This window comes from Myotis daubentonii, chromosome 15, assembly GCF_963259705.1.
Source record: "Myotis daubentonii chromosome 15, mMyoDau2.1, whole genome shotgun sequence".
In the NCBI taxonomy this organism is placed as follows: Eukaryota; Metazoa; Chordata; class Mammalia; order Chiroptera; family Vespertilionidae; genus Myotis; species Myotis daubentonii.
Window position 1 is genome coordinate 39,773,338 of NC_081854.1, and position 16,912 is coordinate 39,790,249.

Here is a 16,912-nt window from a genome sequence, read left to right on the forward strand (position 1 = left end):
AAAGTTCTTACAGTGACCCATTAGTAGAAATTAAATGTCTTTCTGTTGAAATGTTACATTATGAAAACTAACATAAAGCTATAACTTTAAATAATGGAATGTTTTAAAATCTTACTTTTGGTCTCATTAGAAAGAAAAAACACTCAAAATTACTTAAAAGACTAAATTAGATAATACTGTCATAAGACAAAATATCTCATCTGTTTCATTTTTATGTCACAGCTAACCCAATAAAGCATCCTATAGGGGGCTTCGGGGAACTGGTGGAGACAGAAGAACAATTCTCTGAATCGCTACGATCTTTATAATGAGCACTTTTATAGTAATGAAAACAATTTATTACCTTTGGTAGCTTAAACGCTCACACACATAATAGCACCTACTTTATCTAGTTAGCAAACCTTATTTTACAGATTCATAATAGGTTAAAAAAATAAAGAATATTTTATTGAAAGAAAAAACTGCTGCTAATTTACAATAAATATAGAGAAAGCAAAGGGCAATATTTCTATGATCAAATAATGTCCTGACATCTCAGCTCTTTACTGACAGCTGAGAAGCACCCAGGAGGACCCAGGCTGCCTCCGGGAAAGGAGGGGCAAGGCAGAGGTGGAGCGTGCCCAGCGGGCAGGCCCAGCAGGAAGCTGCAGGTTTTTGAAGAGAGGATTCCTTGGCTAAGGTCGGTTTTTAGGAAATCCCTAAGCTGCACCAGTGGCAGATCTGAAAGCAATCCTTTACTCTGTGAAAGCTAGTCAGCAGAGTGCGAGGCCCTTGTACCATCCCAACAAAAATAGATCAAGATGTATTGTTCTAAGAAATTTATAATGACTTAATTAAAGTAATTAATAATGAATATGTTTTAAATTGAATTCAATATAGGGTACTAGAGATTTGGAAACATTACTTCACGAATGCCACCTTTTATCTTTCCAGCATTAAAAAAAAATGTAATGGGTAACAGGATCTATATAATTACTTACTTAGAAGAGGAGATGTACATAAAGTAAAAAGAGCTCATTAGGAAAATTAGCATAGTAGACTTAAAGTTACAACTAATATCTAAAATATTTGTTTTGCTAAACTTCTATTCATAGTATTAATAGATTATCCTTTTAAAAAGTAACTTAAAGAGACAGAAATTAGATTAGTGGTTTCCTAGCTGGGGATGGAGCTCCTGGTGAAGGGGCTAAGGAGTGCGGGTCTTTTGGGGGTAATGTTCCAAACTTGTTTCTAACAGTTATGTTCCCGTGATCACCAAAAGCCACTGAATAGTTCATGTCATGTGGTTGAACTGTATGGTCTGTGAATTATATTGTTTGAAACAATAACAAGAAAACTCCACAGTATTTGAAAAATACATTGTTTCTTAAGAAATTATGTTTTACTTTTAAGATAAAAAAAGAAAAGCAATGATGTGTTCACCCTACCTTTCTTTTTTTTTTCAAGCATCTTATTGACTGCCATTTAAAAATCTGTAAATATTTAATGTACACAACTCAATTAGTTTGATACCACCACTTTTCTGAAAAGTGAATAAAATAAAGTGAAATACAAATGGCAAGGCAGGGGTAATTTACCAGTCAAATGGCTCTACCTGCATGCTGAAGAGTCATTTTTAAAAGCTGGAAATATGGATTTCTTTAATAAAAATGTTTAATTTTAGTTAATTGTAGATTTCCATGAAGATGTAAGAATTAGCAAAGATTGTGTGTTCCCTTTAGCTAGTTTTCCCCAATGGTAATATCTTGCAAAACTATAGTACAGTATCACAACCAGGATATTGGTATTGATTCTGTTAAGATGGAAAAACACATGGCCCAGCCAGCATGGCTCAATGGTTGAGTGTCCGCCTATGAACCAGGAAGCCACTGTTAGATTCCTGGTCAGGGCATAGGCCCAGTTGGCAGGCTCGATCCCCAGTAGGGGGCGTGCAGGAGGCAGCCAATCAATGATTCTTTCTCATCATTGATGTTTCTATCCCTCCCTCTCCCTTCCTCTCTGAAATCAATAAAAATATATTTTCTAAAAAGAACACTTGTAGCACCTCAAGTATTTCCCTTTTATAGCCATACCCTCTTTCCTCCTGCTCTTCCCCCTCTTCAAACACTAATCAGCTCTCCTCATTTAAGAGTGTTTCACAAATAAAAGCATACACTATGTAGCCTTTTGAGATTGACTTTTATTTTTCCCACTCAAAATTACTCTCTGAAGATTCGCTCCAGTAGCTCATTCCTTTTTATTGCAGAGTAGCATTCCATGGTGTGGATATACCACATTTCTCTGCAACTCCTGGACCCCAGCAGCAATCTTCTCCATCTCAATCAGTGCCAATTCTATGCCTCTGATAGTTCGACTAAACACCGGGGTGTCATTCTTGACTCTTCCGTTGGCAATCCACATCAATCCAGCAGCAAACTTTACTGCTACGATCACTATGCCCACAGCCAAGCAACCAGGTCTATTAGCTGGGTTGGTGATATGGTCTTACAAATGGTCTCTTTGTTCAACCTTACCCTGGTCGATTTCATTAAAGCATAAGTCACATCACACCATCCTTCCTCTCAAACTCTCTACTGTTTTCCAATGCCATTCAGGTTGAAAGATAAAGAATTTTCAGAACAATCCTCCGTGATGGCAGCACCAGTTTCCTCTCTGGCTCCTTCTACCATTCTCCTCCTTGCTCTCTCGACTCCAAACATATTGACCATTTTGCTGTTCCTTGAGCACACCAATTACAGTCCCATTTCTGAGTAATTATGCTGGCTTTCCCCTGTCCACAGCACTCTTTCACAGATATACACAGCCTCGCTCCCTTAATTCCCTCAGACTTTTATTCAAATGCCACCTTCTTAGTGAGCACTTAATGACCATCCTATTTCAAATTGCCAATCTAACCCTGCTCCTGCCTAAACTAAACTATATTGTATTGACAACACTTCCTAGCATCTATCATACAATCTATTTTACTTACTTCTTTGTTGTTTATCCCTCCAAGAGAACTCAAGCTCCAAGAATGCAGGTACTTTTGTCTATTTGTTCATCTCTCTCTCTCTCTCTCTCTCTCTCTCTCTCTCTCAGGCACAGTGAAATGTTACAATGCAAGGGCTTAATAAATATTTTTTAAATGAAATGGTAAGATGTCTTTTGTCCAAATAGCAATCAGAAAGCTTAGAGTAATTGCTCCCAGTTTGGTTATATTATATGTATCTCAATAAGTACACTTAGATTTCTTGGTAAATAAGTAGGAAAAAGGGAGATAGAAAAGAGAGGAAAAGAATATGAGAAGGAGAAAATAAAAAGTGGATAAACATTAGGAAAATTAAAGGAAACCCAAGGAAAGAAAATAAATTATAAAAATGAAAAGACGTTCTTAATGGAGGATTATCAGACACAGTAGAGCTTACAAAATTACATTATATGATTATTTGCTAAAGTGGAATTGATCTGCACTCTTTTTAATGGTTTTTATGTAGTCTGCCAAATGGAACAGAACTCTGTCAAACGGAAGAGAAATTAAACAAATCACTAGTCAATATCTTTTTCTAGTCTAAGAATATAACTTCTGCAAAGTTATTTATTGCCTACATGCATCTTTGATTATTTAATGCATTCTGGGAGCTGTGATTTCTCAGACAGCTGAACGAGTCAATGCAGATAAAATGAAGAAAGTAATTTCAATGACAAGAAATTCTTAGAACAGAAAACAGAAAAATCTTTTCTAATTATGTAAGTTTTGGGGATGCCTGATTAGACAAAAAATTTCAATACAATGAATTAATTGAGAAGAAATATATTTAATAAATAGGTTGAAAAGTTCAAATGCCAAAGAAATAAAAATACGACCTTGTCCCAATTAATGAGCTAAGATCAGAAATGTAGATCATGCTTGCAACAACATATAAATGTATGTATACATCTTAGAACATCACGTCCAATATAAGAAAAAATTAATACCAATGCCCAACACTGATATGCATCCCTGTTAAGTTACTGACCTTTAAGGGTAATTATTACTTATTCAGTTAGAAAAAGCAAGTCACCCACAAGGTTAGAAAAATCAGTTTGGACCAAAACTTTCCACAGCAACATTCTATACCAGAAGATAAAGACACCAGTCCACAGATCTGAGAGAAAGAAGATATATCCAGTCTAACATTTTGTTAAGTGTTAAAGCAACAGGCAGACATTCTCAGTTCAGAACTCTGAGAATAAAGCACATACAAGTCCTCTGGGTGAAAGTAAAACCCTGCTTCATAATGAAATATAGTCAACCAAAGAAAGTTATCTAGAAAAGCTGTGGAGACAAGATGATCGCATCTCTCAGTGCAGAGATAGTAGGTGCAAACTAGGCAAAGTCACAAAGCATGGTCCAAAATCATTATAACCAGTTTCTAAAAAGATTAAATGTCCTGTTACCTCATAATGCAGAAATTCCACTCCTAGAGAAGTAAAAACATGTTCAAAAAAAGTTTATACATAGATGTTATCAACATTATTCATAATAACCTCAAAGTAGAATAATCCAAATATCTATTAATGGATGAATGGATAAACAAAATGGATTATTATTTGGTCATGAAAAATAATGAAGTATTGATATATGCTACAGCATGGACAAACTTTGGCAATACCATACTAAGTAAAAGAAGCCAGTCACAAAGATCACGTATTCTGTGTTTTCTTCTAAAGGAAATGTTCAGAGTAGGCAAATCTGCAGATAAAAAATAGATCCATGATTTACTAAGGTTGGGGTGGAGGGAAAAGGGAAAAGGGGAATGTCTGCTAAATGGGTCCAAGTGTTTTAGGGGATAATGAAAGTATTCTAAAATTGATTGTGGTGATGGTTGCACAATGCTATATAATATGCTACAATAATTAAATATACTAAAATTTGATTAGATTGTGTACTTTAGATTGTGTTCTTTAAACAGGTGAATTGTAAAGCATGTGAATTATATCTCCATGAAGCTGTTGCCAAAAAAACAATAGAAAGTTAAACCAGCCAAGTCTGGTTTAGAGTTCTGAGGCAACAACATTCTCAAACACGTGCCATATCAGGAAATACAACACTCATGAGTCTTTCTGGGGGGAAAAAAACTGAAAATATCAACTACCTGACAATGCAACCCAAGAAGAAATGAACCAAATAAAAATCAGTCAAGAATAGAAAAGTTTTGATGACAGGACTAGTGGTTAGCACTAAAAATTAAACAACCATACAAATAATAGCAAAACTAGCAAAAATTAGATGGCGGAGGAAAAAAAGAAAGGATAGGACAAATGAGTGCTAATTTCCCCAGTTTTCAGAATACATTAATACTGTCTAAATTTTAAAAATTAGTTTACTATAAAACCTGGTGACTCTATAGCCTTTTATAATTTTCATAATTTTTTATTGTTTAAAGTATTACAAATAGTAGTACATTTGTCTCCATTTCCCCCCCTCCTTGGCCTCCCCCAGCCTTGCCCACCCCCCCCCAATGTCTTGCATCCATTGGTTATACTTATATGCATGCATACAAGTCCTTCGGTTGGAGTTGTGAGGGATCATCAATTTGAACATATATTTATCAGATATATACATAATATAAAGCAATAATTTTAGCTTCATTTCAGTTTCTTCTGCCTCAATTTCAATTAATAAAGTTTCATAAATTTATTTATAAATCTCTTTTTCTATTTTTCTGTCTAGGGCAGTGGTTCTCAGCCTGGGGCAATTCCGCATCCCAGGAGACATTTGGAAACGTCAGAAGATATATCTGGTTGTCACAACTGGGAGAGCAGTGCTACTGGCCGCTCGTGGGGAGAGGCCAGGAATACCGCTAAGTGCCCGACAGTGCCCAGGACAGCCCCAACCATAACAAGGAATTATCCAGTCCAATGCCAAGGTTGGGGAACCCTGCCCTAGAGACATCTAGCAATGTCTGGAATGATCCTCACTAGTGTTAATCAGTATCTCTGAGTTTTGTGACTCTTGGTGATTATTAAACTCTTTTCTTTGAGATTTCTGTATATCGTAACATTTTATAATGATTATATGTCAATTAAAACATTAATGTTTAATATTTAAAACAATGAATAAAGGTATATATATATATTTGTCAAGAAATGATATTATTGTAGTGGTGGTAATTATTAGGATTCTTAGCCTCAAAATAATGAACATCTTTTGAAAGTGTTAGGAAGAACCTTTGTTTCCTCACACGTGTGGAATTTCTTAAATATAAATTCTTAGTAACACAAGTCTTTTCTAAAGAACAGAAAACAAAACAGAACAAAATAGGTCAGAAAATATTTTTTTTCTCCAAGAAAAGGGTGTTTCCATTTTATAAAGACACTATATTATTTAAAAAGGGAAAAGCAAAAAGTATTAATATGAACTAAAATCATATGTTTATTTGAAAGCACTTTCATGCCACAAGCCCAAGTGCATTGCTGAGAAATGGCTCAGCTGGAACAAGGTGCTCAAATTCCATGTGAGTTTTTAATCCGGAAAGCCTTTCAATATAACCCACTCCTTTCATTAAACGTGTATCTCTGCATATCATTTAATTGCTTATACAATCAAAAACTTATTCCTGTCTCTCAGGAACCATTCACAAGCTACAGGTTTCCTGAGCTGTGGTGATAGATCATTCTCCTTCTTTCATAAACTGCTCTTTATTGATTATCTTTCATGTAACAGGTAATGTACTACGTACCAGGAACACACTGATAAATGAAGAGTGGACCTGTTCTCGAGAGGCTCGAAAATACTGAAAAGCCAGCCTGAGAAATACGTGCTTATAATATGTTCAACATTCCGTGAAGGTGTAGGACCAAGTATTCTAGAGACCAGTAGAAGGTTCATGGAGAAAGGGCTTGAATCTGAGGGACAGTTTTCAGCAAGAGGACTGGGAGGTTTCTCAGATGAAGGAAAACGAGTGAACAGGAAGTGAAGCCAGAGGCTGTCAGTGGTTCCTGAGTGTTCTTTGTGCTGTGAGATCAGCAGAACTAGGGGATAATCCTAGTAGATATCTTCCTGATGGGTGCTCAGGAACATTTAACCCTGAGCCAGTACTGGACTTCTACTCTTCCTCCTTAGTGTGTGGGGCGAGTCCTGAAGATGCTCCAACCAGAGTGGGCGTGCTCTCAGGTAATTCTTAGGACTACAGAAGTTGGGGAACTGGGTGCCTCAAAGATGAAGATGCCCCCACTGCTCCAGGGAGAGTGAGTAGAAAGGAGAGTACAAGAGAGGGTCCTCCTACTTATAATATATATATTTATAAATTAAATTATTTATAATTATTTCCATATTCATAAATACATTAATTCATGACTAAGTTTTATGTCTGCAGCACTACTTTAAAGGCAGCTTTATCATTCATAGCTGTTGCATTTTAGGTAAAACATTCCTAATGATGTTATCAATGACTTCTGACATCGAACAATAATAGCAGAAGTGATACTGAATTTCAGAATCACCTACATTTTTTTAAAAATATATTTTATTGATTTTTTACAGAGAGAAAGTGAGAGAGATAGTTAGAAACATCGATGAGAGAGAAACATCGATCAGCTGCCTCCTGCACATCCCTACTGGGGATGTGCCCGCAGTCCAGGTACATGCCCTTGACCGGAATCGAACCTGGGACCTTTCAGTCCGCAGGCCGACGCTCTATCCACTGAGCCAAACCGGTTTCGGCCAGAATCACCTACATTTTTTCTAGAGATGAAAAGAAGGGCTTGGAAAAAGACAATATTGATTAATTAGGGGAAAGCTCGTGTCTGGAACCAGTAAGTCTCATACTCATTTTTGTTTATTTGTCCTGCTTTCTCAAGGGTTCTCTTCTTTCCCAGAAAAACAGGCTTGATGTAAAATTTTCAACATCTTTAGTCTGTGTGATAAAACCAAAATATTTTTATTGTCATCTTTCCATTTTTCTTTTTAAATCTAAAACTTCCTTGTCTCAATGAAGGGCACTAGCATCTTTATTGTCTCCATGGAAGGCACTAGAAGCTTTATTGAAATCAGAAAGCTGGATTTCTGCATCAACTTCCATCTAAATCACACTGAATGCACGTCTCTCATTGAGCCCCTTTCTGTAGCCCCCATCCAGCCATTGCTTAGTTCAAGCCCTCATCATTTTTCCTTGTCTTACACCACAGGTTATTTTGTTGGCCTTTAGGTATATAATTGGTCTTCATGATTTCATTTAGATCATGAAGTTTAAGCTATTTCTAAGCCTTAAATGTTCCAGTCCTAATGCCTTCCAGATAACGACCACATACCTTTCTTCCAATTATAAAGCCCACAGTGCATGATCCTGCATCTACAAGCCCCCGATATCTACACAGTCTGTCTCAACTGCAAAGAATAAAAATGTGCCTAGAGCATTTCATCTACAGGGGGGCAGATTTTCCATAGAGAGAAAAGGGGGCATCCTTTTTTCTGCAGCCATTGCTTCTCTTACTGAGAAAACATAAAAAAGCCCTTCATACACAAACAGGTCTACACCCTTGTGTGAGGCTAAACCTCAACCCTAAACAGATGTAGGAGACACACTCTCATGAGAGGCTGAGCCTCAACCCTAAACAGATGCAGAAGACAAGAAGGCCAAGGAAAGCTCTCAACTACTGTTTTATTAATAAGTCAGAGATTAATTAGCAGGTCTCTAAGTATTTCTACTAGCTGTAAATTCTTACTCCTAATGTTGGTACCCTCTCCCTATATCTCTATGGTCACAAACAGTTAATACTCAGCACTACTGACATTTAGACAGATTACTTAGAGTGCTGCCCTGTGCACGGAAGGTATTTAGCAGCATTTCTGGCCTCTTCCTCTAGGTGACAGGAGCATTCAACCACACACACACACACACACACACACACACACACACATAACCATGACAGCCCAAAATGTGTCCAGATATTGCCAAATGTCCACTAGGGGTGGGGGAGGGAGGAGTCACCTTGGATGGAGAATCACTGCTCTAAGTAAAAAGGTGTTGTGTGTCTCTGTTCATGGCAGGAAGCTTTTGAGAAAGAAATCCTAAGGACTTGAGCTGGTAGTGACCTCAGTCAAAGCAGACGAGTTTCCCAGGGATTGAGGCAAATGAAAATAAGGGGATGGAGGAAGCCAACCTGAGCTCCTGAAAGGTTCGGCTCAGAGCCTGCAGTGAAAAGCGCATGCGATGTATAAAACACTTGCTCTGTAGTCACAAAGTTGTTGCCCTGCCCTGGATGCATCTGAGTTTACCACCTCATCTCTTTGCACATAATTTTTCTCTCCATGAAATATCCTGTGTCATCTTCATGTGACTGTGTAAGGCCTACTGGCAGAACAGGAAGTTGAGCTGATAAAGATTAGCGATGATAGGTATAATGGCAGACAGTGTTTTTACAATGTATATATAAATTTTTATAGCCCAGTATCATCTTTGCTTTTTAACTAAGCAACTTTGGCTAGGTATCCCCGTAAATCCACTGAATTGTCAGATCATCTCTTCTTCTCTTGAGGCCTAGAATAAAATTTTATTTTACTGTATGCTTTTAGAGTAAATAAATATTTCTTCTATTTCCATTTTAAGTTTTGGAAAAACTAAAAGCTTAAATATTTAATGATTCAGTCTCTATAAGTCTAACTGATTTCAGAAAGCTTATAAATGGATACACATGCTTATTTGATTCCCTGATGAAAATATATGTTTTCTGTGCTACTATATTTGAATCTTAAAACTCTGGTTTAGGGTGTTAATACATTGAATATACACAACAGCATGTCCCACTGAGTTCCATAAACACACACACACACACACACACACATACACACATACACACACACACACTGGAAAAAAAAAGGTTAAAAATTGAAATATGTCTGATTATACTGACATTTGCCACTATTTCTAATACCCCTCCCCCAGGCCCAACAACAGGAAACTGACATACATTGGTAACAACTTTGAACAGCACTGAGGCTTTCCCACATGGGTAACAGCGTGTGGGAACTGAGGAGTGCTGGAACGTGTTCCTGAACCAATCATCCAGAAGCTCAGGGGTTTCTTTCTCTTGGATCTTAACAAGGTTTGCCATTCTAGCATTTATGACAGGGCTTTGCACACTGTAGAGGTATGCTGACTAAAAAACTGTTTCAGACATTACTTACGGGATTTCACAATAAGATCTGATTAATTGTATTATGGTAGAAACAGGACTCATAAGTGACATCACTTTCCTCAGATAAGCTACCAACACATGGTCACCACTTACTGTCTCCCCGGCAGAGGAGAGGCCCCAGTTTGTAAGCTGCTTCTGAATGTGGCCGGCCTGTGTCTGTGATCACTATCTTAGTCACTGGCAGATGTTCTTTGTAGGAAAGGACTCCAGTGTCATTGGTCCTAAAAAACAGTAACAACAAAATTCTTAAAATTACTCTGATTAACATAATTATCAAATAAACAATAGGCCTTATTACATTTCAAAGCCAAGATGTTCTGAGCTAAATTTGCACACACAAGAGTAAGGATCAAATTGCTCATCTGAGCATATAAAAATATGGCAACATTTTAATTTCTCTTGCAGACATAATAGAGCTGGTGATTTTTAAATTCAGTTGGCCATTTTCTACCTTAAAATAGAATGGTTTAACCCATTCGCATTTAGTATAATGACTGATACAGCATTTTTAGATCTACCATTTTGATATTTTTTTTCTTTTTTTTCCCCCCCTTATGAGGTCTTGTGTTTCTCTCCCCTCTTTCCTGCCTCCTCTTGGTTTACACCATATTTTTGTATTTATGTTCTTTATTCCCTTTTTAGCTATATGTCTTGTATTTTAATATTTGCTTTATTAATTACAAAATTCAACCTTAATTTATTACAGTCTACTTTACATTGTATTATCCTATCTAATAAAAGAGAAACATGGTAATTGGCGTACGACCGATACCCTTTTCATTGGCTAATCAGCGAGTTATGCAAATTAACTGTCAGCCAAGATGGTGGCCGGCAGCCAGGCAGCTTGAAACTAACATGAGGCTTGGTTGCCTCAGTGACAGAGAATCGTTGGAGAAAACCAACGTTCCCCGCCTGCCGCTGCCTCTGAGCCTGCAGTTTAAGAAACTCTGTAACAAATACGCCCAACTTCAGCCAGCAGATTCGCAACATTGTAAGCAAAGGCCAGAAACCTACTTTCAGCCGGAGGCCTAAGAGCTGGAGCCAAGCCTCAAGCTAAAGCTGGCCCAGAATTAAAAAAAAAAAAAAAAAAGAAAAAGAAAAAAGGAGCGTTTGGGAGTTCAGTCACCCCCAGCCTGAAAACAGCCCTCAGCCCCTCACCCAGACTGGCCAGGCACCCCAGTGGGGACCCCCACCCTGATCCAGGACACCCTTCAGGGCAAACCAGCTGGCCCCACCCATGCACCAGGCCTCTACCCTATATAGTAAAAGGGTAATATGCCTCCCAGCACCGGGATCAGCGGAGCCGAGAGGCCTCCCGGCACCGGGATCAGCATGACAGGGGGCAGCGCCCAAACCCCCTGATCGCCCTGCGGCTCTGTGTGTGACAGGGGGCGGGGTCACAACCTCCCTATCCACCCTGCTCTGTGCCTGATAGGGGGGAGCTCCCCCCCCCCCACGGGCCCTGCTCTGTGTGTGACGGGGTAGAGCCATAACCTCCCCATCAGCCCTGCCCTGAGTGTGAGAGTGGCGGCGCCCCAACCCCCTGATCCGCCCTGCTCTGTGGGTGATAGAGGGCAGCACCCCAACCCCCTGATGGGCCCTGCTCTGTGCGTGACAGGGTACAGAGCCCCAACCCCCCTGATGGGCCCTGCTCTGTGTGTGACAGGGGGTTGCTCCACAACCTCCCCATCGACCCTGCCTTGAGTGTGACAGGGGGCGGCGCCCCAACTCCCCAATCAGCCCTGCTCTGAGCCCGACCAGGGGCTGCACCTAGGGATTGGGCCTGCCCTCTGCCACCCGGGAGCAGGCCTAAGCCAGCAGGTCGTTATCTCCCGAGGGGTCCCAGACTGCTAGAGGGCACAGGCCAGGCTGAGGGACCCCCCCCTCCCCCCCCGAGTGCACAAATTTTTGTGCACCGGGCCTCTAGTTTAATATAAAATGTTAGCTTCCTACAGGGTAATTTCTTTAACACTCCCCCCTGTTCTTTGTGCTGCTGCTGTAATATATGTAACAACAGATGTTTTAAACTTTATAATTCAACAGTAAAGTTTAATTTATTTTTTTATTAAGGGAAAAATTTACATTTACTAACATATTCACAATTTCTAGATTCTTTATTCCTTCCTGAAGTTCTGAGTTTTCTGTTATTATTTCTCTGAAGAATATCTGTTAGCATTTCTTATGGTGCAGCTCTGTTGGCAAAAATTCCCCCAGCATTTAATTTGAAAAGAACTTCTTTTATCTTCATTTTGAAATACATTTTGCTTACAACAGAATTCTAGGTTGACCTTGCTTTTTCTTTCAACGCATGAAAGATCTCATTCCGTGAACTTCTGACCTGTCTTCAGATGAGAGGTCACCCTTCATTGGTATCCTTGTTCCCTGTATGGAAGGTGTCCCACCAGATCCACACAACCTGGCTACTTTCAAAACATGTGTCTTTATCCTTAGATTTTAGCCATTTGCACAATAACTCAAGGTGCATTTTTCTCTGTTTTCATCCTGCTTGATATTCTCTGAGTTTCTGGAATGAGTACATTGAAGATGTATTAGTTATCTTTTGTAACGTAACGAATTACCCAAAAACTGTGTGACTTAAAACAGCACCATTTATGATCTACATCCTGGTCAGGACTCTGGGCAAAGCCTCAAGGGAACCTTTGGCTCAGGGTCTCTCCCAAGGCTCCAAAGTGTTAGTGAGGACCCCAGTCATCTCAGTGCTTGACTGGGCGGGGATCAGCCTCCAGGCTCACTGAAGCGGGTGTTGGCAGTGTTCTTGGTCAGGTGTTGGACTGTTATTCACTGGCTGTTGGCTGAAGGCCACTCTCGATCCTCTGCCACATGCGCCTCTCCTCAGGACAGACCACAAAGGACAGCTTGCCTTATCAGAACAAGGAAGCCAGAAGAGCCAGAGAGAGAGGCAGAGAGGCGCAAGCAAGTCAGAAGTCAGTCTTTTGTAATCTAATCTCAGGAGAGTTGTCTCATCACCTTTACCACATTCTATTCATCAGAATCCAGTCACAGGTCCAGGCGACCCTCAAGGAGAGGAAATTACACCGTGATGTGAATAATGGGCAGTGCGGATCATCTAGGGGGCCATCGTGGAGGCTTGCTACCACAGACATTTATTAAACAAGATTGAGAAATTTTCAGCCATTGTTTCATCAAATATATCTTTGCCTCTTTTTATTTCCTATCCTTCCGGGACTCCATTTTCTTGCTCATTAAATCACTGATGCTTTTCCAAAAGTCACAAAGGTTTTGTTAATTTTGTTCACTCTTTTTGTTGTTGCTCCTGTGTTCTTCAGATTTGGTAACGTTTATTGATCTGTCTTCAGGTTCGTTGAGGTTTTCTTCTGCGATCTCCTGAACTGAAGTCCATCCATTGAATTTTTCATATCAGATGTGCATTCCTATTCTAAAATTTCCATTTGCTCCTTTAATGTAGTTCTCACTTATCTTCTTAGCTTCCCCTCTGTTCACCTGTGATTATGTTTATCTAAGTTTTGGGGCAAGTTTATAATAATTGTTTTAAAGTTTTTGCCTGCTAATCAAGCATGTGCCCCAGGATCTGTTCCTAATAAGTGCTTCTATTTTCTAGACTTTCAATCAGAGTTGACTCTTTTTTTGAATATGCAATAATTATTATATTGCTCTGGACATTGGGGGTGATACTGTACAGACTGTGGGTTCTATTATTGTTCTGAAGATTCATTTTCGTTTTCACAGGCAGTTAAATCACAACTTACCACAATAATTTGTGTACGCTTGGTTTTATACTTCATTAGGGTAGGCCTACCAGTATGTCAGTTTTGCGCTTAGTTTTCGATTATAATCTTTGCTGTAAAGACAGAGACCTTCTGTCATTTCTATGGAAAGCTGAGTGGTTTGTAAAACTCATCTCAGCTAGTGAGACTTAAACTCCACATTCTGAGTCTCCTCTGGTAGTCGCTACTGAAACCTCTGTAGCTTGCTCAGTTTTCCAGCTGGATCCTCTGTGCCTGGTTTCTAGAAATCTCCTCTGCGCCTGTGCAGCTCAGGGCTCAGCCGAGGAAAACTTACATGGTCGATGCCCCCAGGTTTTCTCCTATCTGGGATTCCCATTCTCCCTCAACATCCAGACATTCTGGCAGCCCAAACTGTGCTCTGATACCTCTTAACCAACGCCCGCCCCCCTCCCCCCCAATAAAATCTAGTTATTCTCTTTGAGTTCTAGCTACCACATATCATGTGGTCTGATTAGTTCCCTCAAAGAAAAGGCATATAAACATAATCTCAACCACTTGAGTTCCTGCCTTCCAAGGCTCAAAGGCTCCTAACCCTAGCAGTTTCTACCTATATTTGGTTGTTTTCCACTTACTTCAAGTAGTTGTTTTTATAAATAGCTTTTCTGGGATTATAAATGTTCTCTGGGGAAAGTTATTTCTATGCAAACTACATAACCATAGCAGAATTTAATATAAAAAGTTTCAAAATCTTATGGCTGAAAATTATTTTTGATGAAGAATATGTTATGGAGGTATTAGAGAGTTATTGGTGATTATGTTAGTTTTTTTTCTTCTGTTAAGCATTGATATGAACATTTTATTCACATTTTAAAATACAATATTACTGTGCAGGTGTTTTTATGAAGGCAGTAAGGAATAAGAGAGTACAAAATTTTAAAAACTAGACTTTGAGTAAAAGACAATATACTTTACACCAAACAAGTAATAGTAAAAGTATAATCATGACACCATATAGATGCTTCCTTTAGGCTATTCCAAAATAATCTGTCTTTTGATACAACATAGTCTTGATGTTTGCCAAATAAGTCAATGAAACATCATACAATTCGAAATGTGAGCTCAATTGACAATGAACTGATTGCCAGATTGACTATTAATATTTTTTAAAATAATTATTATGTGCAGATCCAGGTGCACAGTAGTATAACATACATATGGCATGTTGAACCGTGAATATGGAAATTAAAAAATATTTTCACTTCATAAATAAAATCAATCCAACTCTAGTAAAAAATAGAATACATGTATTTTTAAGTTTTCAAAGGAAAACACATATTTAAGACTTTTATTCTAGTTAAAGAATATTTTAAGTTCAATTTTCAAATCCCTCAAATGTTACATATTTCCTCTTTCAAAATATGATAAAAAACAGAATATTAGTTCTTTGATGGTTTGTCTTTAAAAAAAATTAAAAATCTACATGTTTATAATTGTAGGAAATTCTAAGTTTACATTTTTAAAGGTTTTAGAGGCAATTATTGAGGAAATGTGCTTTAGTAATTACTGGCTGTAAATATATTTTGAGAATAATAGAATGCTTAATTACACTTAATTTCAAAGGGAATGATAACTGACTAAGAATGAAGAGGAAACATGAAACAGATGCCTCTTTCATTGTATTACAAAAATAAAAACGTACATGACTGAACAGCCCATTATAAAAAAAATTGAAATAAAAGGACATTGATCTTAACATTTAGCACTCAGAGTGATTATAACATATTTCATCAAAACATACCTGCATCTAATTTCTTCACTGTACTAACGTGTTCAGTATCTACCTAGCTCTACATATTTAAGTGATCCATTTAAAAAGATAAATTTTATTTTGCAAAAGGAAATCACCATTCATTCCGGTCAGCATCGCAGTTGCAATAATACTGAGAATCAACGCAGTTTCCCTCTAGTCCACAAGCACATTTTTGAGGATCAGGCGAAGAACCTCCCCAATACGTGTGTGTCTCATTGGTTCTTCCAACCCACCAGCTCAGAGGGGTCCCATCTGAAAGACAAATGCATGAAATGTGACTTCTGCTTTACACCCCCTGCCTTCTGTCTCAGCATAATGCCTGTCCTGCCCAAATCATTAAAAAAATAAACAAAAGCAGAAAGACAAAGATTGACTTAATGCAGTGATAATCAAAACATTGTAATTGATGGCATTTCCTAAAAAAGCTTTTTAAAAAATATTTTATTATTTAAACTCAAATGATTGATATACTTTCCTTTGAGTGGAAAAGACACCAGCAATTCCTATTTAACTCAGGCATGATAGTAAAAATGTATTGAAAGCAGTTCACATATGTAATTTCTTTGAAAATAATTTTTAAAACAAGTTAGCATAAAAATATAAACCAGAGCAATTAACACATCAGAAACAAAATTGATATGAGATAATAAAATGGCCATTAAAACATTATAGAATGTTATAATATAAAGTCAGTGATTTCTTTTATTGTTCTTAATCCTCACCCACGGATATTTTTATCATTGATTTTTTTTTTTTTTTAGAGAGAGTGGAAGGAAGAGGAAGGGAGAAAGAGAGAGAAACATCGATGTGAGAGAGACACATCAATTGGTTGCCTCCTGCACGCGCCCTACCGGGCCAGGGATCCAGCCTGCAGCAGAGGTGCATGCCCTTGACTGGAAACAAACCTGCAATGGACTAAAGTAAAGGATTTATCTCAATATATGTATTGGCTAAAATAGAGTGGCTGTTTATTAAACACTGGGCATGGTATGGCACTTCTTTGTCATGATTTAAGATTTATTTGGAAGTATGTATTTTTCTCTTTCATTTAATGGCTCGGCTATTTATTTGGAGACTACAGAATCACACTGAAAGATCGTAGTGCCTGAAGCAAACACTACATTCAAAAACAAAGTTTTCCTTAACCAAATGCATTTCTTTCTATGATGAATGTTCAGCTATCAGCTCCTTCTCGGAGTTAAAACTAAACCTGATG

The 16,912-nt window shown here is 38.2% G+C and overlaps 1 protein-coding gene across 1 annotated transcript in view; it reads right to left on the minus strand.

Moving 5' to 3' along the window:
* CNTNAP4 (contactin associated protein family member 4) overlaps positions 1–16,912 on the minus strand; it is a 246,084-nt gene that overhangs the window by 36,377 nt on the left and 192,795 nt on the right. Inside the window, exons 14-15 of the mRNA XM_059667397.1 lie at positions 15,792–15,948; positions 10,252–10,379 (exon numbers count right to left, since the gene is read on the minus strand). Of these exons, the coding sequence (XP_059523380.1) occupies positions 10,252–10,379; positions 15,792–15,948 (285 nt within the window). The remainder of the gene's footprint in view (positions 1–10,251; positions 10,380–15,791; positions 15,949–16,912) is intronic.